The sequence below is a fragment of the Perissodus microlepis genome, chromosome 19, assembly GCF_051167445.1.
Source record: "Perissodus microlepis isolate ML-2025 ecotype Zambia chromosome 19, ASM5116744v1, whole genome shotgun sequence".
In the NCBI taxonomy this organism is placed as follows: Eukaryota; Metazoa; Chordata; class Actinopteri; order Cichliformes; family Cichlidae; genus Perissodus; species Perissodus microlepis.
Window position 1 is genome coordinate 10621558 of NC_140479.1, and position 24157 is coordinate 10645714.

The window sequence follows — 24157 nt, forward strand, 5'->3', positions numbered from 1 at the left end:
CTGTGACATGTTTTACTGAGTTAATGAAGAGGCCCTTAATTACACACTTCTACAGTTTGGGAGCTAAAAGCACATGCTGCAGCTTTTGAAAGCAAAATTACTGTTCAAGCTTGTTTGAGTCAGGATTTCAGCTCTCAACAGATCAGGGTCTCCTGTGCTTTTCATGCCGACATGTTTTCATTGGGTGACAGTTCAGGACTCCAGGCAGATGAGTATAGTATAGTATAGTACAGTCCCTCGATACAGAGGAATGTGTGCAGAATGGAGAAATAAGCAATAGCACTGTCTGCAGTATCGCAGCATATTCTGTGCCATATGTAATTACCTTATACACATGCTGACTTTTTGATGTGCAGTGACAATAAAATATGACTAATTATCATTAAGGTCCAGTTGAATTATTATTTGATTGGACCAAAGGGCAGGCTTTTGAATATCCATCTTTTGTCTTTGGACTGCGGAGCTTTAAACAGACATTCAAAGCTGCTTTTCAGCTTTGTCTCTGCATAGTTTTCTCTGGATTTCCTGAATCTTTCACATATTTTAGGGTCAAAAGTACCGAATTGTCTTAAATGTATGACAGGGCCTGATAATTCAGGAAGAAGGATATGAAGTTAAATTCTCGACTAAACAGGACTGCAATTCTGTTTATAACCATGTGCCAGTGCAGAATTTCAGAGTGAACCGCCCTCCTGTCTTTCAGCGCTACCAATTAGGTTTTTCATTGCACTGAATGCACTGACGATACTGTTACCCAAGCATTGTACTAATAATGGCTCATTTATTGTATGCATTGCCTTAAATAAAAGGGGGGGTGTCCGTTAAACTAAGATGATGAAATACATTAAAATGATCAAAGTGAAGTTTATATCTGTCCTCATTCTGAGCACTGCTGTACTGCCAGCTTCTTTTTTACTTTATAGATACTGAAAGCCTTAAAGGCAAAAGTTAAAGTGGATAATCTCTTTAGCAGGATTGGAAGTGTTGCATAAAATGGAACAAATGGGCCAAAACATGTAGAACGCACTGCAGAGCTACATCTAAAATATCTGTCCCATTAAGCAGCCTGTCTGTGTCACTGGGATCGGCTGCACTGCATTCTTTTCTATTTTGGAGTTCTGCTTCTCATTTTTATTGACCTTATGTAATTTTCTATTGATCCCTACTTTCACTGCATTTCCATCGCCATGCAGGGTCCATCACATTAAATGCTGTTCCAAGCCAACTAGTTTTAAATGGAAGTGGGTTGTAAAAGCCCTCCAACAACCAGTCTGCATCACGGCTTACTAGAATAAGCTCTCAACACTGACATTGCTTTCATGTCTCAGCAATGAACAAAATGAACCAACTTTCAATATTTATAAAAAAGAGTTAGTTTTACTCTAATTTCTATTACTAAAGATAAAATTAAGACAAAGCAGGGTATGAATGAAAATTAATTGCAATAGATAAATTTTCAATAACTGATGATCTCAGTGCACTATCTGATAATCTAAACTGCTCAAGCTGCAGAGAAAGTTTCTGTTTGCATCATAGAAAGGCGAGGACATCCCAAAGCGTGCCTCTGTATTTCTACCACAACACCTTTTAAGACTCTCCAGTGGCTGCATGTGTGACTCCACATGGAGTGGGAGGGTGTAGGAGCTGGACTGGAACTGGACCTTCAGCTGCAATCAAAGAAAGTTATTGTTCAAGCTGGACGCTATGGAAAAAGGTCTTTCCATTTTAGGTATTTTTTTAAGAAGCTTAAACAAGCTGGTGTGTCTGTTACATGAAAACATGAGAGTGAGTGAGAGACTGATATCACTGGAGTTATCACTAGAGCTGTATATTTCAGTTTTTATATCTACTTTATCTTTAAAATAGACCCTTCAAATCAAAGGGAGAAAGCCTCAGTGATCAAACGATCCCATGTGAACAGCACTATGGCAACAGTGGGAAGACAGAACTCCATTTTAACAGAACCACACTCAGATTGGAATCAGTTGAGGGGATAAAAAGACAAAAGAGAAGCATAGAGAGAGAGAAGGACAACAGAACATAAAACATGAAAGAAGAAATTCTGAAATTCTTCATGACTGTTTGTTCAAAACTAAAAGAATCAGTGACGATTATTCTGTTCTTAGTTTTTATGGACAAAATTTCTCAGTGTAGCCAAGTGACTCTCAGCTGGCCTGGGAACGACTTGGTTTCTCCTGGACAAGCTGGAAGAAAGGCTATCCTGTAACCCTGTCCCAGATAAGCAGAAAAAAGATGGACTGATGGATGGAACAGTTTAACATAGCTGGTTAAAGGAAAGGGAGCTGATAGCTGAAGGCTCTGGTTCTCATTTAGTTTCAAATAATCCTGTGATCTGTGTTCTGTTGAGATGATGTGTTACTGTAGATACTGTAGGTCCCTAAGATATGACAGAGGCTGACAGTTAAGGAAGAAGGAGATTACGTTATATTCTGGATTTAACTTGGGGCTGTTTTTGTTATATACACCACTTTGCATTTCATCATCGTTTATTATTGATCTCTGGTACTTTTCCACAGTGTTTCTGCAGTCCTGTCTTCCTCCCCTCGCAAACTTACCCTCCCTGAGCCTGGTTCTGCTGGAGGTTTCTTCCTGTTAAAAGGGAGTTTTTTCTGCCCACTCTCGCCAAGTGCTTCTTCATAGAGGGTCATGGTGGGTTTTCTCTATACTTTTTAGTGTCTTTACCTTACAAAATAAAACACCTTGAGATGACTGTTATTGTGATTTTGTGCTGTATAAATAAACTGAATTGAATTGCGCCTGAGCCAAAGTCCCTGTTGGCACTCTTGCGCGACCTGTGTGCTGCTTTGATATTTTCATTCGCAAAAATGTTTTCTACCATATATTTGTCAGTCTGTGATTTTATTGTAATAGCTGCGCAGTGAACCGTGGCTAACAGACGCAGACGAGCGAGATTTCTTCCTGCAGAAACCTTGAGGCAGATACTTGATGCCCAAAGTGACGATAAAGGCAGTCAGTCATTTTTATGTGAAAGGAATTAGCTCCTTTCACATAAAAATGACTGATGATGAACATTTTAGTATATCTGCATAGAAGCAAAGGAATTAATATGGGTATGATAAACAAGCAGAGCAATTAAATGATCCCATTCTACCATTTTAGCCCCTATAATGTGTTGTGAACCAGAATAATTTATATTAACACAACAGATTTTAGATTCAGATGTGTCAGGATCTGAATAATATTAATATATATAATCTAATTATTCATGTTAAGCGGACTAGCAAAAATCTGATAAGTAATAGAATTCCTGATCATATGATTCAGCCTGTATCCTCTCAGCTGTGTGTGGTATTTGTGCAGCAGACATTCAGCTTCCTCCCCGAGCATCTCACGGACTGTACCACACCGTGAGTTCCCCCCTTCCCTCACCCTTGCAGTGGGCCGCTCCCCCTTCTTTACCGCCCACTTTGGTTGAAGCCAAAACAGAACATCATGGCGATTGATGGTAAGTAGGCCAATAACGGCTCTCCTCTCCTTTTAATTAACTTCAGCTGGAAATGATACGTGTCAGCGGTGATTTGCCTCTGCTTAAAAGTGTTCGTGAGCTCAGGAGATGAGTGCTTGGTTCGGCTGGAAGCAGTGAAAGTTGTTTTTCTAATTTTCTTTAAGGCGGTAATTTTCCTTTGCAGTGTGATAGAAGAGAGGCAGGAGGAAGCTGGAAGCGGCGCTTGCTCTGTTTGTAAAGGGGGTGCTGAAAGGAAAGCTCCACTCCGCTCTTTAAACTGCATGACATTCATTCAGACCGAGCGTGTGTGTGTGTGTGTGTGTGTCAATTTCACGGAACTCGAGCTGTCATTTGGTTTGCAGTCTCGCTGCTGCACGTCTGTGCTTTACAACTCGGAGCAGAGCTCACACAAACCACATTAACGCACTGTTAATGCGGATAATGAATGCGTGATTTCTATTCCAGTGTCCACCTGTGCTTTTACTGCTCACCTCCGATTATGTAACTTTGCAGGTTGTAAGCAGCTTTGGTGCTTAGTTTGTTTGATCACTTTGGATCCCATGCTCACATTGCTGCGATACATTAAATGTCACAGGAAGGCAGACATACCATAGCTTAATGGTAGATTTTTATTAATATAGAGTTCCCTTTTTTGTGTCGATAAGACAGAACCTTTTCTTTATCCTATCAAGTTATGGACCAGTACGAGTGAAAAGCTAGAGTCTGCACTAAAGGTGCAATATAATGAACATCCTACGAGCCGAACTCTTCCACGGCATGCATTTTTAATTTCTCTTTGATATATGGGCATATTGGGGCCCGATGAATGTAAAAACAAATATTTTGATAATTTTTTTTCCTTATTTTTGTTTTTAAGAAAAATGAGAGCCACATATGAAGATATTTGTTTAAAATTTTGATAGAACAGTAGCAGTATAATGTCCTCGTAAGTGGATATCAGGCCCTTGTAGAGCAAAATTTAGTATTTTGGTCTAAATAACCCAAAATGTGATGTTCAGTAGTAAGGAGGAAGAGCCAGGTATCCAGTGATTGTAAAGTTATTGGTCCTGCCCCACTCTTTCAGTCTGCATGCTGACGTGCCCACGAGCATGGCATTTAATCCCAAATAATCTGGTTTCTTCCTGTTTTGTGAAGGTGCTGAATGCATAGGATGAAATATTATATGAGTGTGTGCGGATGAGCATACAAGCCAGTGTACTCCATTGTGGAGTCTTTACAGGAAGTTGCTAACATTTTTTAATTGCATTATTTGAAACAATTCTCTATAATTTTTTTCAATCTCGAACATAACGCTAACATTTTGTTACAACATTTTTCCGCACTGACTCCCAGGCCAGTAGATCAGAGTTTTGCTAGCCTCTAGTAAGTACAAAAAAGCTCATTTAATTGCTTTACACACTGCTGGTTTAATCAGCACAAATATTTCAGTAATGAAAATTCATTAAATTAAATTCCTTTCCCAGTTTTAGACTTGTCCCTGCAGGCATCGCTGCTAAAAAGAGAGGTGGGCAACTGCTCTCAGCCTGCGGCAAAGTTTATGTGTCAGATTTATACAACGCTAAAAATGCAGTTATTTGTAAATCTGACAAACACAGATTTTATCCAGAGTAAAACATAGAAATCAAATCAAATGACTGTGAAAATCTATCATTGTAAGAAAAATTTGAATTTGAATTTTGTATCAGGCAAGAATGGGACACCATTCTTCTCCCAAAAGTCCAGCAGGAGGTCTCCTCAGTTCCCAGACTGTCTTGAATGGTAAACATGGCCGGGCCCAACTTTATTGAGACATGTTGCTGCCATCAAATTCAAAATGATCTTTTTTTCCAGTCTAATCATTTGAAATGACTTTTAAGTTCTGCTGTGAATAAAATCTGGGTTCATGAGATTGTCAAATCATTGCATTTGGTTTTTATTGATATTTTACACAGCATCACAACATTTTGGAACCAACTTTTCACAGGCCTGTTCACAGGTGCAGCGGTGCTGAAAAACCCACACAGTCTATGAAATGCAGAGACAATAAGTCAGTGTTAGTCCTTTTAAATTGATGTGTTCAACATTTCATTGTGTGACTGTGTGAATATATGCTGGAGGATTGATTTCAGTTTAGTTAATTTAATATGTTTGATACAGTATGCTCTCCATGCTGTGTTTCCCTTTTGTTTAGTATGTAGAATATCAGAGTTGGAGATGAAAATTCAGAAATGTTGCCCACCTACCCGGGCAGTATCCAAGCTTATCGATTCTTGATTCTTTGCACAGTACACAGAAGATGAAATAAACATATGTGGACCTATGTTTTTCAATACAGAAAACTGAGGCAACATAAAAACATCACTGATAATGGCACTGGTGTCATCTAAATCTTATTATCATAGCATCTGAAACTGTAAAGTTTTAAAGTTCTCGCTAGTCTTTGGAGGGAGGTGATAAAATAATAGGTCGTGAGGAATACAGGACAGCAGAGATCACCTCTAGAAAACAGCACAGTGACGTGAACTCCAGCTGTAATCTAGGCAAATAGACCATCCATTCTCTTTGGGCCTTCGGGCTCTGATCAGCACATAAAGTAAAGAAACACTTTAAGCGTGAGAGTCATTCATGTGTGATGGAAGAGCTAAATTTGCTGCTGCAGCTTTGTCCATCAGTTTGCTTTTTTATGTCTAAAATTTTAACAACAGGTTCAGGACTTTAAACAAAACAGTCACGTGGATGAAACATGTCATAAAACAATTAGTGGTCACTAAATATATTAGAAAGCTTTCCACTAAGGCGTAGGTCACCGCCTCTGTTCTGCCACCATCATGCCTCCTCCTTCATGTCATCTGACATAGAGCTTTATTCAACCACACCCGTAACCTCAACTTCCTCACTAGCATTAGTCAGCAAAGTGCCGTTTCCTGAAGAGTAGTGGTTTGCTGGAGCTAGTCGGCCCCGCCGAGATTTATGGAGCAGCTGTGGGGCTGACTGACACCTGCAGCATCCAGGGATCGGTCTCTCGGCACCAGTGGGAGGCTGTGTTTCTGTCTGTACTTGTGATGTTAGGTTGGGTGAACGTCACGAGGTGTTGGAAAACACAAGTCGATTAATTTCAAGGCAACGAATTGAGCTGTGGGGAAGGCATTGTTTAGATCACAGCACATCATCTAATTTAAAGGGATATTTCTGATGAATAATTTACGAGCTTTTTAAAGGAGAATTAGTCTCTCAGTAAGAAACCACTTAAAACTGGGCACAAGCTAATGGACCAGATTAAACACCGGCCATGCTAATATTGCATGTGTATTTTAGATGAACGTTTTCAGTAATCTCTAAAACTTGCGCCATTCGTGCTTTTTATCAAGTTACACGTGCACAATGTCAGCTACGTTTGCAGACTGGTGTTCAGACACCCGCGCAGACTTAGGTTACTTGTCTCTCCGCTCGCATTATGCAAGTTTTACTTTATATCACCAACAAACAGTCGCTCATTTTCTGCATCAAAGTGTACCGATTTGCACAGCTGTCATCTACTTTTCAACCCTCCTCGGAGAGGACGTGTCAGCCACCTGTTGGGACAGCAGCTCCAGCAAATGGCAGGAGATGGTGTAACATCTTAGAACTAAAAGGCAAGCAAGGCTGCTGTGCTTCAATAATATAGGAAAGATTTCTTCAACCAACTGTCATTTCTGGTGCAAGATAGTAGAGCAGTGTTTAAACTGCTGGTCGAGGAATGACGCACAACTCTTAATATCAAGATCACTGGCCAGTGAAACTCCTTCTGTGCTGTCAACACTTTTAATAATGTAGTGTGTAAATCACTTTAAACCGCAAAGACATGCAAAGGTGCAACATATGGATGGTTTCACTGTTTAAGAACATAACATTTATTCTTGAATTAAATATTAGAAAAAGTGGTGAAAAAAACAAAAACAAATTTAAATTTATTTTCAGTTAAATGTCTAAAAAGAAAATAAACGAAGGGATATCAGCAACTTTACTTGGGCAGTCTGTCTGTGTGTATTAACACCTATCCGGGAATATTTTGCAGCTCACGTTAGCTTTTTATTTTAATGATTAATCACTGGGTAATCCTCTTTCTTGGCCTGCAGCTGACTGGCCTTACTGTTTCTCCTCTCATGATCTGCATTAAGGAGGAGGGTCAGTCTAACCACGACCTGCTGCAGGTTGAGAACTGGTTCTTATGCTGCTCCATCAGTTTTACCAGAGCAAAGCAAAGATGCACATGTTGTAGGTTGCAGACAAGAATCAGTTATTTTTAAATCTTTCATTTTAGAAAGCCTGTATGTATTCAGCTTCTCATACACCCATCTCTTCATCTATAAACACAATAGGAATCTGTGGGAAAAGCAGCAAATTCTCACATTTAAGAAGCCGGAGGGAGTCAGTTTGCAGAAGCTTTTGCGCACTTGAATGGGAGATGAATTTAAAGAAGAAACTGGCAGGAACATTATAAGCATTGTTAATTTTTTCATTTTTAGCCTGAAGGCTTGAGTGAAGTGCTGCTCTCCAATTTCACCTACCTTGATGCCTAAAGGCTACTTTAGAGAGTACTGGGAGACTTTAATAATGTATTCAGTGACATTCAGCTTTGTCATCAGCTCTGTTTATTTTACTAATGCGCCGCTGAATCGTCTTAAATCACCATTATCAAAGCCTGCTGCTTCCCAAATGTTATAGCTCCTAAAGCATCACTTTTGGACATGCCCGGCACGCTGTTTGTGAAAAGATCACTGAGCAGTTTAAAGGAGCTTGTGAAATTTTAAAAATCTCTGACAGTAGTCTTTAATTTGTTTAAAAGTGACCAATTTTACAGAAACCAAATGTTATGTCGACGGGCTCCACTGCATGCATCAGCTCCTGCAACAAGCTGTACTCAGATCGACTGCCACCCCAAATAGATTTCACATATCCTGGTTAAGTCCGGCTCTCTGGCTGGCAGATCGAAAGCGGGCAGCTCGCGTGCATGCTGGTCTGTCTGCGCGGCGTGCATGAAGACTTGTCGAATCCTGAGCTAGAGCCAAGTGCAGAGTAGGCAGGCCAGGATGTGTTGAGCTGTGGAAATATTATGTGTTAAGTGGAGCTCTATGTGCTGACATCTAGACTTCCAAATCGAAGTGAAATCCCTGCCAGGTCACTTTGCTTCTGGCACCTTTTTTCCACCGGTTTTGCCAGTTAGAAATATACGGCTGTCCCATATGTCATTTTAGATCTGATAGACAAAACATCTGAAAACATTAGGCCCGTGCTTCCTCTGGACTGGAGACTCCATCTCCATTTTCCTCTCCATCTTCATGACATGTCACTGTTTGTTATTGCAGAGCGAGAAACAGGATGTGAGGTGATGATTGCCAGTATCTGCCGACCATTTGAGATGAAACAAGCTGTGAGACAGTGTAGCTGGAAAAGAGCACATGTTCCTTGGAAAGCAGTTATTATTGTTAATTCATTATATGATGCTCCAATTAAAGTTCATCCCATATTTTTATAAAAAACTGGATGAACTGACCACGTGAGGTGTTGCAGTGAGAAACCCGTGGACAATTTTCACCTGTTGATTTGCTTTAGCTGTTTTTGCTAATTGGTTTGTTTTCAGGTCAACTTTAAGACGTAGTGTTTAAATCTAACGGCATGAGGATTTCTGTTGTCTCCACGAAACATTTGAACAACTCTCTGGTTAACACAACTCAGCATTACCTGCTAAAAATATCTCCCCCATCAGCTGGTAGAGTCCAAAATGAAGTTTTTTTGGTCCATATTGACATAATAGCATCACACAGATACTGCACATTTGTCAGGTGCTCATCCATTATGTGAAAACTCAGACCAGTCCACCTGGCACCACATTCAAAGTTACTTAAAGGAACAGTCCCGGACTGGTCCCGGTCTGTGAGTCGTTGCGAGAGTTGAGGCTCGGGTTGAAATTTATGGTTTTCAAGGTTTTTATTGTTTGTTTGTTTTTTAAATCGTTTTTATCATTAACTCAGGTTCCCTGGGTCTTTTCCTGTGCATCATGAATAAATGTTCTTTTTTTTGGTATCAGTAATGGTTTTATTTTGTTGTATTTATCTGCAACACTTTAAAGGCCGGTCCGTGAAAATATTGTTGGACAAAAACCGGTCCGTGGTGCAAAAAAGTTTGGGGACTGCTGACTAAAGTACTTTTTTTTTTCCCTCCTGCTTTGAACTTCAGCAGATCATCTTGACCAAATCTACATGCCTAAATTATCTGATTAGCTGCCATGTGATTGGCTGATCGGATATTTGCGTCGAAGCATTTGAATGGTGTACTGACTGAAGTGGCCAGAGAATATGTTTATCTACCTATTTTCAGAGGTGGGAAAAAGAAAACATCACCTAAACTGCCAGCTCAATTGACCGAGCAAAGACGTTGTATTAATGTTAAATTGTCATCTTCACTGTTGGAGTATTCAGCATTATATATTTGAACTTTGATGGTGACTGGTTTTGTCATTTATGGTACGTAAACAAAAGTTAAAATTGTTAATGAGCTAACAGAAATAGTCTATCTGGACTGAGACAGGCTGAGAGGAACCTGAAAGGACTTTCTGTTAAATCTGTTTAACAGATTAACTAAATTAAACTCACTGGTTTGATTAAGAACACTGCCAGGTGTCATTATCAGCTTCCAAGACATGATTAATCCTGGACTAAAAGGAAAGGCACTGAAGGCTTCCACAGAAAAACTTTGACTTGTTTATATTGTAAGATGAAGATGAAATGTGGACACAGACCTCACTCTTCTGCGTGGTTTCAGACTCTTGTCTTTAACTGTTCATCTCTCACAGGATGGGAAGCTTTTAATGAGCAAGCAGGTTTTTTCCAGAGTGTATGTTTCCCTTGGACGCGCTCACGTGGTCCATGTGTTTTACCCACTGGCACAACAAAGATACAAAGATGAATCAACAATGCTTTTGCTGTATATTTGATTTTCCTGTCATTTCAGCGCTTGTTATCCATTTGAGGCAGACTGAGGGATTTGTTACTGGGAGGATTTTGTGCAGTTTAGCGACTGATTGGCTGTCCACTTGGCATAGGACCAACGAGGGAGGCTGGCAAAAAAATAAAACCGATTATAAGCAAGTAGAGCAAATGTTAATTCATAGCTCATTGTGACATCGACAGACTTTGTTCCAGCAGCAACATCCAGAGACAGATTGAGGTTTAAATATAACAGCTGTGGGTTGATTTGGAGTTAATTGTCTGTCATCTTAATTTCATGTTCAAGCTATTAACATCTTATGAGTAACGCTAAATTAGGCAAATCAGGTCTAAAAATAAAGAATCAACTTTAGTATGTTTAAAGAAATGTTTCCATCCGCAGGGATGTTGGATGCTACTGTATTACGAAGCTGTGATTTCACACCGGGAAGGAAATCCAGTTCAGCAGACCATGCTGTGGAGATGTAGGTATGAAGGAAACTGGTGCTGCTTTGCTATCTTAGAGCTGAGCTGTTGGTAAAGTAGGCTAATCTTTATTATACTGTATCAACCAGCAGCTAATTGGCTTAGCTGGAGCTTATTCTGAACTCATCGCAGCACAAACATGTTTCATGAACAGCCTGATGTGGCACGACTTTCCCTCCTGCAGCTTCAGGAAAGACATTTAGTGATTTTCCTGCACGTGGCTCAGTTCCCTATGTACACTCAGTTGTACTATTTTTGGCTATTTGTTTAATATAATTTATTAATAAACGAACCGAAAGAGATCATTTAAATTAGTCATTCAGCATTTTTTCACATGCACATTAAAAAGTCAGGGGATTTCTGGTGAATAAAAAGAAAATACACGTTCTTGCTATTTGTTTAATTCAAACATTTTTGTATCAGGCATATCAAATATAACTTTGATTGTTAACAAGAGAAACACAACAAGTTTGTCTCCCTGAGTTTTCTTTTCATAACACTTCCTTTTCTGCACCGACCTCAAACAGGAAAAATTATCTGTCCGTTTTTGTTTTAGCTGAACTTTCTGTGCCGCAGCCTGAGTTCATCCATCTCTCCTGGCCAGACACGTACGCCTCGGCAGCCTGATTACAGGAGGCAGGTCGAGGAGATTCCTTAAAAAATCTGGGACAAACTCTATAAATGCTCCCAGTCTGGCCCCAGACGTCTGAATGAGGAAAGACTGGGAAGCCACAGACTTCACCTTGATTTAGTTTGCAGTAGCAAGACATGCTCCCTGGTGAAAGCAAGGGGGATAAACAAGAACCCAAATCTTCATGCATTTTTTCGTGCATTAATGACAGCGGGCAACTTGTTTGGAAATCATGTGATCGTGCGAGCTTCCATGTAATGACAAAAGCCTGTCTGTCCTTTTGCATCATCAGCAGACATACACCTGTAAACTTACTGCATAAATCAGATTTTTTCCTCTCATTTCTGAATTGCAATATTAAAAGCAAAGTTTACACACTGAAGCTTATCTGGAGTCTCTTATCTTAGTTCTTCACATACGTCTGATTGTATGTGAAGAACTGGGGAGGAATTTTCCTCAAAAACTCTGTAGCTACATCATCCATCGTTTATATTGTCGACTGTGCTTGTCATGAGTTGCGACAGGAAAAGGGAGATAATAAACGGACTGGTAGCCTGTTAATATGCTGCTTTGGTTTTTTTGCTCGTACTGAATAAGTGCTGTTGGACTACAACCCAAATTCACACACATTGATGCAGAGCTTTATCGAAGCTATTAAGTCACTTTGAATGTATCACAGAAACACTGAAACACCAGTGGATGCACAGTGGATTCCTGTAATCTGCTTTGTAGTTGGTTTGTAAAGGTTTTGCTTTGTCATGGAGAGACTAGTCAGTTTTGTGACATGAGCATTGGAATGCAACAATGCCAACTGAAATGGCTGTTTCAAGTTTTTATCAGCTAAATATCTGGCTGGTAGCGCGATACGAGCAACCAGCACTGCAGACTGGCAACGGGGAAAATCTGTGAGAAAGTCTGTGTGTGTTTATTGTGTGTGTGTGTGTGTTTGTGTGTGAGATGAGTGAAGGAGGAATGAAAAAGGAGCATCCTCCCACACACAGCTGCCAAATCGAACAGCAGATCCGTCCTCGGCTGCTTGTTTGGCAGGAAAGATTTCAGGCGCAACTTTCTTAAGAAGCTGTGTTTACATGCAGTAACTATCTGTCATACACCGGCTCAGGTCTTCAGGTTTTATCAGGTTTTCTGTGGCATCGGGTTAATGGATTGATAGCACTTCCTGAGGCTGTTTGAGCAGCTCTGAGTTGCTTTCATGTTCACTGAAAACTGATGGTGGTGCTAATGATGCTGCGTGTTAGCTGTAACAGTGTGAGAGCTGGATGTGGCCATGTTAGGAAGCCTGAGGTCTTTACTGTGAATCGATTTCAACATAGCCAGGTTATCTCGATGCTATCTGAATTCACTTACCATTCAAGAGTCAAAGCGTTTATTGTCATGTGTGCACAGAAAAAGCATTTCTCTGTACAATGAACAAATAGATAAAATACAAATAGCATGGATAAATAAATGGAGACCAAAAAAATTTAATTTGAAAATAGATTTATGTGCAAAACAATGGCAATCAAAATAAGCGGTGACACAGTTCATAACTTCCCTTCAACTCATTCATGTCACCTAAAAGGTAAACCTGTTTCTCCATCACCTGTTCAACTCTGATGATTCAGTAAGGACATAATAATAATAACCGACATAATGACCAGCAGCTTTTACAGCTGTGGCTCCAGCAAACATCAGCTGATACTAGAAATTAATATTAAATAAATTCTAACAACAGCTGATCAAGCTTAAAAGTGCTGCTCTTGTTTAGCGCGACATCCGCTGGTTTCTTCTTTCTGGCGCAAAGTGGGCGATAAACAAACAAGAGAGAAAAGCCGATCAGCTGATCATTGATCAGTTTCATGATTGAATGAGAGAAGAAGAGGCAGCTGTGCTCGTAAAGACGCAGAATAAATCCAGCTTTGTGTCTTTTTTCATTGTAGCTGAAGTCCCGGACAAACTATCCCTTTTCAGCTCAATACGAAACGCGTAATATTTTCTCTGAATACGAGACGATTCCGTTTTTTAGGGAACGGGTCACGGTTGGCAACTCTACTAACTAACCTTATGAATAAAATAAAGTTCACTTTCAGTAACATCATAGCACCCACCCAGCTGTATAGAAACTCCGTCATGCTAGCCAGTACGCAGAGTTATTGTAACTGACGGTAAAAAGTCAGCACAACAAAAATAAACTCCACCTAAACTTGGTTTATATCTGACCCAGATAGACTGCAGGTCATAACTTCTTACATGAAGTTCAGTTCACCTGACACTCGGGCCGGTGGCTGCCTCGGGTCTCTGCTCCTCCTGCCTCACCTTTCCCTCATCCACCTGGCCTCTTGTGGCAGCTCCGCCATAGCCACCACCAAACAACTGAGTTATTTTTACACATCTGCCAGCATCTGGCCAATCCACCACCTTTCATTGTTTATACTGTTATAAAAAATGAAACAAATCATTGGCGCATAAAAACGAAAAATCACCATCGGCCCACCGGCCAGTCCAGCTATGGTAGTAAAATATAAATACACTTGTTTTTGACCTGGCGAGCTTTGACTCTGACCCTCTGCTGGCCATCAAAGGGAAGGCAGGTTTAAGGTAATTCATTGTTGGCCTCTCTCTTGGCCTCTCTGTTTAGAGAGGACCTGGCGTCCACATATGTGGACATCACATTTTGGGTTGTCTAAACCAAAATACTAAATTTTGCTCTACAAGGGCCTGATATCCACTTAGGAGGACACTGCCACTGTTCTATTGAGATTTACAACGAATAGCGTCTTATGTGGATCTAATTTTTCTCAGAAACAAAAACCATAAAATTTTTTTAAAAAAATCAGGTAATTCTTTGTTTTTACATTCATCAGGTCCCAATCAGTCCAAATAATGATGAGAAATTGAAAATGCCTGCCATGAAAGAGTTCAGGTCTCAGGAGGTTAAACCCATTTTCTATATTTTCTGTGGTTTGTACAAAAGAAAAAATTTTTTTTTACTTTTGTACACTTTTATATTTTATAATTTTGGCATCCCATTTTAAAGTAGCCTTTTTTCTCATTTGTTGGATTTAATTTGATACGCTTTGATAGTTTCACATCTTTTTCTTTTTTTTTTCACTGACAAACCGATCTGGACTTTCCACCGTTTCCCAACTGTTAGCTTGGTACAAGTAATGCTCTGAAGTAAAGGTCTAGATTCTTTGCTTTACACTGCTGTGAAGCCTTTTGTTTCAGTGCTTTCAGCCTTTTGTTGCCTTTGTTCAGCCCTGTACAAACCACTACACTGTCTGAATTCAGCCAGAGCTGCTCAACCTGTAGGCAGATCCCAGAGGCAGCCGTTGAGCTCAGAGACCGGGAGGCCCTCACAAGTGTGAGTAATAGTTCTGAATTACAGTCACCGTCTGAAAGGCCGTCTGCGGCAGAAAGCTGCTGTGAACTCTCTGTAAAGAGTTTGAAAAACGGTGACTGGGTGTCTACCTCATGATATACTGAAGCTTAGGTGGGTGCCCACTGCTGAGCTCACCGTGGAGCTGCCATCCATCGAGTCCGGCCCGCTGGGCTGACAGAGTGTTGATAAAACTCAGACCGACAGAGAACGTCAGCGGCTGAACTGTTGTCTGATGCCAGACTTTCAGATCAAACTCCCTTAACTATTTGTTTGGTTGTTCCCATTTTTATTATGATTGAATAACAGTATGAGATACTGTATTGTTTATGCAACAATCAAACTGTGATACACGAGTATGTGGTTTATTCCAGGATATGCAGAGGGATTAAAAGACACCCTGTGCTTCCAGTTTTTTTTCTCATGGATAAGGATCAGTGGTGCTTTGTGCAGTCAGATCCATTTTCAATCCATGTTTAGTGAGCCAGCGAGCTGCAGTCAGATGGATTTAAGGATGTTTTAAAATGTTGAGCCTTTGTTTTGCACAAAGATACACAGTTAAATATCTTACAATCTTATGTTGTGGGCTTTTTAAATGTCAGAGGGGCTGCAGACTGACTGCATGTATACTCAGGTTTGGCTTTGAAGGTGATTCCTTACAGGTTTAATGCTCCCTAAAAGAAAAGTCTTTAGAGTTTTGTTGTAAGCGAACATCTTAAACCACTGCACATTTCTAATGTTGTTTTAATATTCAGTTAGTATGTTAAAGTTTGTATAAGTAAGGACGTAATGATGATTGATTTTTTAGCGACTGAAATAAATAAAGGAATAAATAATTTATATTACGGCTGAAATGTAAGAAAAATGCTAATGCAGTCATGAAATCAAACCAAGTTTATTCTCCAATTGGTGTTTTCAAAATTTTAAGCACTGTCCTTTCCACTGTGACCCATCAGCACAGGTATTTAAACTGGTATTTTTTTCTCTTAAACTCTTCACTAAAGGTGCAATCGTACCCAAAAAATCTAAATCAAAATCATGTTACATCTTGGAAAACTCGTGTTGGAAATAACTGATTGTTAGAGGCTGAAAATGTACACAAGTGAAAGCTTGATAATTATTATAATTCATTATTCACATTTCATTTCAGAAGATTTTTTTATTGAATGATGATACACAGTGAACATTTATCATGAAGGATGGTAAACAATGAAAGGATGACATACGGGTTTAGACACTGAAAGCTGGTAGGTTATAATGATGAACCAGGGAACCCAGTGAAAAGTACGATCAGCACACTTAGCTTAGCATTAAGTCTGGAAGCAAAAAAACAATTTCTACCCATATAAATTAAATGAATGATAAATATCGTGTTAATTAAAGATAGAGCTGGGCTGGAATAGTTTGTCCACTTTAAGGATTTGTGCTAACCCTTCTCCTAGTTTTGAACAGTTGTTACATATTTACTCATTTCTTTTCAGTTCTTGTGTTATTTCCTGTGCTTTGCTTGTTCAGAGTGAGACTGTGCAGGTAAAGTAGATGATTCAACTCTGGACAATATGCTGTAAGCTCCACACATGTATGCACACCACACACTTGTGGTATGCACATAAGAAACACAAACCATGCACATTGCGTACAAAAATTATAATAATGTAAATACTGCGAATCCATGTACATGTTGTAATTACTCTAAAGGCTGCTCGTGTATCAGTGTAAATGACCCTGCTACAAGTGTATGTGTATATATGTTGTGTGTATATTTTGTATATACATGTGTATACTGTTTGCACTTTGGATTAGATGGCAAACTTTCATTTTTTTTAGTAATGTACTTTTCAATGACAGTCTGACTGAATGTAGCCTAATTTAAAAGGTAGTGAAGTTGAGCTGAAGATGTTTGTAGCAGGACAGAAACAAGATAAACTGATATAAAAATCCTCACAAATAAACACATGCAGTGAGGATTTTAGTTGTAAAAGTTAAATAATTTTCTCTGCATTCAGAAAAAAACGCTTTCCTGCACAGAAAAAACAACAATAAATAATAATGAGGACCCACAGACCTGTCATCCACTGAAACCTTGGGACCTTATGTGGCTAGTTAGTGTAGATAAACACATGCACATAACCAGTTATTGTGCATAATTGTCCAATAAAACTTTAATAAATGCAAGAAGGATGTTTCTGTGTTAATCGTCCACATCCAGCCGTCACCATCCAGTCTCTGTCCGTGTCTTCTATCCGTGTTATTCTTGTCCTTCTGTGGAAGTGTGTCCGAATGCGTTTGAACATATTTAAATGTGCGACTGTGATGTTTTTGTCTTGTGTTCCCTCCATCGCGGCGTGGCTCATTGAAACTGCATTGTCTTTCCAGGTGGCGAGCGTAACTGTGGAGTACATGAGCTGATCTGCGTCAGAAAAGGTAGGGCAGATCAGAGCTCTGGGAGGTTGACCTTTGACCCATGCACTGCACCTCCCCCTCCACCTGTCTGATCATTTATCACCACTAAAAAACATCTGTGTGTTTGTTTCTGGCTGTTTCGAGTCGTGTTTACTGTTGGTCTGCTGTACTGTTTCGTTCTGTGTGCTCACTGCTTGTGTTCATGGTGTTTGTAAAGCTTGTAAAAGGTGATCAGTTAGAATTATCTGATGTTGCATCTGTGATGTATAAACGCTTGTGACACAAGAAGTCACCTTTTTATTTCTATAAAATAATTCTTTTTTTTAACAGGTATGTTTGTGTTTGTCATAGTTAGCGTTTCCTTTATGTATGACCAAGATTCTTAAGATGCTCCAATGTCATGATTTATGGTTTTTATACATTTTTCTGAACAGAAGAGTTACAGTATGCTAGCATCGTTTTGACACTGAACTAGATAACCTGTTGTCATGGCAGCCATACAGCAGTCATGATGTCACTTTTGCTGCGTGCTTTCATTTGTGATGGTAGCAATTTGCAGCCAGCTTTATTTCAAATGCAGTGAACAAAAATAATGCTTGCAGAGCTACAGCATTTTAAACATTTGATGTGTTTGCAAAGGTCAAAGCTAAAAGCTAAAATAAGATACCCAATTATGGAATAATTACCTATAAATTACAACATCCGCTTGTTGCTTTGATAACAGAAGCATTTAAATTCCATTTTTATTTAACTAATTAATTTTTTTTTTAAATATGCATGACAGATTTTTTTAATTAAATAATTAAAGCATTGAAAAAAACAATTTGCTCTTCCAGTACTCCAAGATACCACGATAGGTTTACTTCTATTTCATATTAAGCAGTCAGCTGGTCACTCAGAAGTTCAGCTTTACCTCTAGTTAACACTTTGTTTTCATTGATCTAACACAGTTATTCACCGTATTATCACAAACAGATTGTATGTAATTGCAAACTTGACTAGATTCATTTCCAAATTGATAGCAGACTGGCTCCATCTTATTTCCATTTTATTGCCGTCTCAGTGCACTAAAGCATTTTATTGTATGGGGAATGAAATGTTTATAATAAATGCAAATAATGCTTAATTAGAATCCAAAAAAGAATGTTTTGTTAAGCAACAACTATTAGATGGGATTTCAGTGATACCAGATAACAAGTTACTGTAATTACATAATTGCATGTAAGGAAACACCAAAGTTAATGTTATTATAAAGTTATTACAAATTGGTTTTCTGTTCTCTGTTCTGTTTGTCTAAAGAATTTCACTAATGAAATTGGGCGATTATTAATGTAATCAGGGAAGTCTTCATGTGGCGAGCAATTTTAATAATCTGAAATATTTTATTTACCATGTTGGTAGATAACTTAGAAGTGGCAAAAAGTCCTTGTAAAACTCAGTATTCAAGTGCGGGGATTTATTGTTCAGCATCTGGTGGGTGTAACCACAAGCTTTTCTTAGTTCATCTGCAGTGAGTGGTTTGTTTAAATGTAACTCACCGAAGGGAGCTACAAAACGTCAGAGCAGTGTCAGACGATAATATAAAAGTACTTCATATATGTCGTTACACTGACTACATCATGCATACATAAAAAATGGGAGGCAGGCCATGAAGGTTTGAGTGAAAGTATGTGTGTATTTGTTTATGACAGAGTATGATGGGACATAAAAACAGCTTCTTGAACATTAGTTTAGATTTAGTGTTGGATGGTTCAGGCTTTCAGAGATTTAGGAGGAGAACGTCAGGGTTCCCCTGTATTTTTTTAGAAACAAATAATAACAGATAAGGAATAAGATGAGTTTGTAGCTGCCCAGTTTTACTCATATTTTTCTATAATTTTCATTATTAGAAAATAAAAACACTGTAGTTTGTATTCTATAATCAAAATTCTTGAGCCAGTATTGTGCTGTAGTTATTAAAACAACAAATTACTACTTCTGCATTAATATCTTATTTGCATATGAAGAGTTTCTTTTTTCTTTTTTAATAATGCTTCAATGTTCTGCTTCACTTTAATTGCATTGGAAAGGTTGTTGATGTTCTTATTAAAGGTTATTATCACTGAATGAAAATCATATTTCAAAAATATAAATTAAGGCACTTAATTTGTTGTTTAACGAATTCATCTTTTAAAGCGAAACCTCTACATGCGTCTTTTAGCGCATTTTCCACACAAGTCTTGACGTCCAGGAGACGGTTTCACAATCAGTAAGGAAGCAACCAGAAACATTACAAATGATGAAAGCAGAGTTTGAAATGAAACTCTGAACAAACTGATAAATGAGACTTCACCCGTTTAAATGTCACCTGATATCATTTGCATCTTCTTGGTGGTTCTGTGAACATCATGGCTTTTGCCAACAAAGGGAAGTGACATTTAAAGGTTGGATATGACCTTTATAGTAATAGAAATCCTCACACTTGTGTCTTGGAAGAGGCTAAGGATTTAGCAGGGTGATACGTATGCTATCTACTAAGAGCTTTCACTGGATATATTTCTCTCGTTTTTTATCCTTATATAACAAAGACATCAATTGATTTGGTGAAGAATATCCGAAGTGAGAGGATGTTGCAGGAAAAAAAAGAGAGAGGTGTGCACAGTGTTGCCTGAGGAAGCTCCTATAGATCGATTACTTGGAGCCAAGAAGTGTGCAGGTGGTTTTTGTCTTTTTTGGGTTACCTAAAAAAAGAATCCAGGATGCTTATACCCTCCAATGCGTGGTTAACCTTAGTAATTATTTTTCACTGTCCTATATTAATAACAAATCCTGCTCATAGTCATTTCTCGGTGAGCAGACATGGTTTGTTTTCGATGCAGCTCATATATTGACGTTCCTGACTTGCCAGATTTTTTATTTATTATTATTATTTATTTTGTTTTTTGCATTTTTACACACTAATAAATCAAGTTAACTAGAAGAGTTGCAACTTGGCATGTTCAGTGAAAGTACCGAGCACTTCTCTTTTACCACGGCATACTCATGTTCATAAAGAAAGTATTTCAAACTAAAAAATAAATATGCACAAGTGATTGCAGAAGGTCCTGATCATGATGGAGGAGGCAGCTGAGTGGTCTGCTTGTAGAACTGTGTGTGTGTGTGTGTGTGTGCGCACGCATCACATAATTGGGTTTAATCCATTTGTTTGAAACTATCACAGGTGTATGTGTTGTGTGTTTGCATGTGTGTGGCTACTCTGTGGGTAATGTGCTTCAGAGTATGTGTGGGAGTTTGCATGGGAGCGCTGAGAGTGCTTATGAGCTGCCTGTGGAGTGTGTGGGTGTCTATGTGGATTTGAGGAGGTTTGGTTCTTGATGGCAGTTTGCATGTGGACAGATCAGACTTTATCCACCAATGTCCTCTTCCTCCTCCTGGAGCATCACGTGAGATGTAGTTCATCCACCTGACACTGTAAAATGAAAGCTGAGGACGCCTCTGGCTCTTGCTGTCATTGCATTGAATGTTAAACTATTAAAAGGCTTTTCTGGTTGTAATTCTTGGTTCCCACTGGTGTGAAATGTTGGCAGCTACAGGAGTTTTATTTTAGACGAACATGAAAACTGTTGGATCTCCCCAACCAGGGAGGTGGTTGTCATCTTTTAACTGTTTTTTGAGGAGTTGAAGCCAATTGCTTTTCTTACACTGATTAAAGCGAAATGCAATTTTCATTGTGCCTTTTCTTTTGCATTCACCAGTGACTGGAGAATCAATTTTTAATTAAATCTAATTAAATCTCTGAATTACTGCTGATACGGAGTACCCATCCAATACCAGAATTAAATTGAGCTTTACTCCTCACTCTGAGAAGGATAATGGGAGCCATTCAGTTTTGCCTGAGGCAACATGAGGCATGGCTTAAACATTTCACACGACAAAATGTTAAATATGTGCATTACTAGTAAAACCTAATTTAGTTATTTTAGTAAAGCAGGATCAAGAAAAGTAAAAGAAAAACATTTTGCTCCACTCGTCACACAGAAGGAGTGGAGCACATCTTGTTGTCAGAGGAGAATGGCCAATCTGCTTTGAGCTGTTGGAGAGGGAGGACTAACACAAACAAACGCTTGTTGCAACTCAGACGTTGTACCTTAAAGCCGATTGGCTACAGCTGCAGAAGACCACACTGGATGCCACTTCTGTCATATGAGAACAGACACAGGAACTGAGAGTACATCTCACTCAGGCTCAACAAAAATGGACAATAGATGAGTGATTTGATCAGAAATCTGGCATCTCTTAGTACCAACTGAGCATCATTTAAATGCCACAGTGTACCTGAGTAATTCCATCCATCCATCTTCTTCTGCTTTATCTGGGGCCGGGACACGGGGACAGCAGCCTAAGCAGAGAAGCCCAGACCTCCCTCTCCCCAGCCACCTCCTCCAGCTTATCCGGGGGAACACCAAGGCGTTCCCAGGCCAGCCGAGAGAGATAATCTCTCCAGCGTGTCCTGGGTCTGCCCTGGGGCCTCCTCCCAGTGGGACATGCCCAGAACACCTCACCCAGGAGGCGCCCAGGGGGCATCCTTGTCAGATGCCCGAACCACCTCAGCTGACTCCTTTCGATGTGGAGGAGCAGCGGCTCTATTCTGAGCCCCTCCCGGATGGCTGAACTTCTCACCCTATCTCTAAGGGAGAGGCCAGCCACCCTTCGGAAGAAGCTCATTTCCGCCGCTTGTATCCGCAATCTCGTTCTTTCGGTCACTACCCACAGCTCCCTCTTCACCACAACGGACCGGTGCAACCGAGGTACTTGAACTCCTCCACTTGGGGCAGGAACTCATCCCCGACCTGGAGTGGGCCCTCCACCCTTTTCCGGCTGAGAACCATGGCCTCAGATTTGGAGGTGCTGATCCTCATTCCCGCTGCTTCACACTCGGCTGCGAACTATTCCAGTGCGAGCTGGAGGCCTTCACCCGATGAAGCGAACAGAACCACATCATCCGCGAAAAGCAGAGATGAGATTCTGAGGCCACCGAAGTGAAAGCCCTCTGCCACTTGGCTGTGCCTAGAAATTCTGAGTAATTCTCCTAACCATATCCATCTCTTTATGAACAAACATTATGTATTTTCTGATGGCAATTTAATGCACCAGCCAAGTTCTAATCACCTCAATTTGGTTTCTTATACATAGCAATGAAGGCACTGCACTCAAATGGCCTCCATAGTCATCAGGTCTCAATACAATAAAGCACCTTTGGGATGTGGTAGAATCGGGGGGGGGGGGTCACATAATGGATGTGTTGCCTATAAATCTGCATGCTGTCATGATATATAGCTGCTAATCTATGCCATTAAGGAATAATACAGCTCTGAGGGTAAAATTCAATTCAATTTTATTTATACAGCGCCAAATCACAACAACAGTCGCCTCAAGGAAAAACTTTTAACAGGAAGAAACTTCCAGCAGAACCAGGCTCAGGGAGGGGCGGGGCCATCTGCTGCGACCGGTTGGGGAGAGAGAAGGAAGACAGGATAAAGACATGCAGTGGAAGAGAGCCAGAGATTAATAACAAGTATGATTCAGTGCAGAGAGGTCTACTAAAACCATCTGAAGAGGTCTGACGGGTACTAGCAAGGTGTACCTGATGAAGTGGCTGATTGTATATACATATATGTAGCTAATGAATTTATTATCAGAAAGATATTCGATCCAAATATAGAATCACAGGATTTCTCTTCATTTGTAAACATGTAAGGGAGCATAGCTGTGGGTGAGTGTTGCAGTATTTATATATTTGCAGCATTATAATCTGTGGTGTCATTTCTGGGGGGGGGGGGAATCACTATTAAGAGGCTTTATTTTCCATTAACAGAGACACCTGTTAATTCCATAAAGTCTTTCTCAGTTTGTGAAAACTGCACATACAAGTTTTTGTATTTTTCTGATACTCATATTTCTCTAAATTTAATTAGGAGTTTAATCCTGAACTGATGCCTTTCATTGATCTGTTGCCATGAGGAGGAAAGTATGAGTTATGCTGCAGGAAATGCCAAATACAGGGAGTGCAGAATTATTAGGCAAATGAGTATTTTGTCCACATCATCCTCTTCATGCATGTTGTCTTACTCCAAGCTGTATAGGCTCGAAAGCCTACTACCAATTAAGCATATTAGGTGATGTGCATCTCTGTAATGAGAAGGGGTGTGGTCTAATGACATCAACACCCTATATCAGGTGTGCATAATTATTAGGCAACGTCCTTTCCTTTGGCAAAATGGGTCAAAAGAAGGACTTGACAGGCTCAGAAAAGTCAAAAATAGTGAGATATCTTGCAGAGGGATGCAGCAGTCTCAAAATTGCAAAGCTTCTGAAGCGTGATCATCGAACAATCAAGCGTTTCATTCAAAATAGTCAACAGGGTCGCAAGAAGCGTGTGGAAAAACCAAGGCGCAAAATAACTGCCCATGAACTGAGAAAAGTCAAGCGTGCAGCTGCCAAGATGCCACTTGCCACCAGTTTGGCCATATTTCAGAGCTGCAACATCACTGGAGTGCCCAAAAGCACAAGGTGTGCAATACTCAGAGACATGGCCAAGGTAAGAAAGGCTGAAAGACGACCACCACTGAACAAGACACACAAGCTGAAACGTCAAGACTGGGCCAAGAAATATCTCAAGACTGATTTTTCTAAGGTTTTATGGACTGATGAAATGAGAGTGAGTCTTGATGGGCCAGATGGATGGGCCCGTGGCTGGATTGGTAAAGGGCAGAGAGCTCCAGTCCGACTCAGACGCCAGCAAGGTGGAGGTGGAGTACTGGTTTGGGCTG

At 39.9% G+C, this 24157-nt stretch overlaps 1 protein-coding gene across 4 annotated transcripts in view; it reads left to right on the forward strand.

Moving 5' to 3' along the window:
* Positions 1 to 3357: 3357 nt before the first annotated feature.
* Positions 3358 to 24157, forward strand: part of syt14a (synaptotagmin XIVa) — a 56018-nt gene continuing 35218 nt past the window's right edge. Inside the window, exons 1-2 of one of the 4 annotated variants that reach the window (XM_084915618.1) lie at positions 3359 to 3487; positions 17322 to 17369. In XM_084915618.1, the coding sequence (XP_084771744.1) occupies positions 3475 to 3487; positions 17322 to 17369 (61 nt within the window). In that variant the 5' untranslated portion in view covers positions 3359 to 3474. Of the gene's footprint in view, positions 3488 to 7387; positions 10942 to 17321; positions 17370 to 24157 lie in introns of those variants that run through there. The other 3 variants (XM_084915621.1, XM_084915617.1, XM_084915620.1) reach the window with 3 other exon arrangements.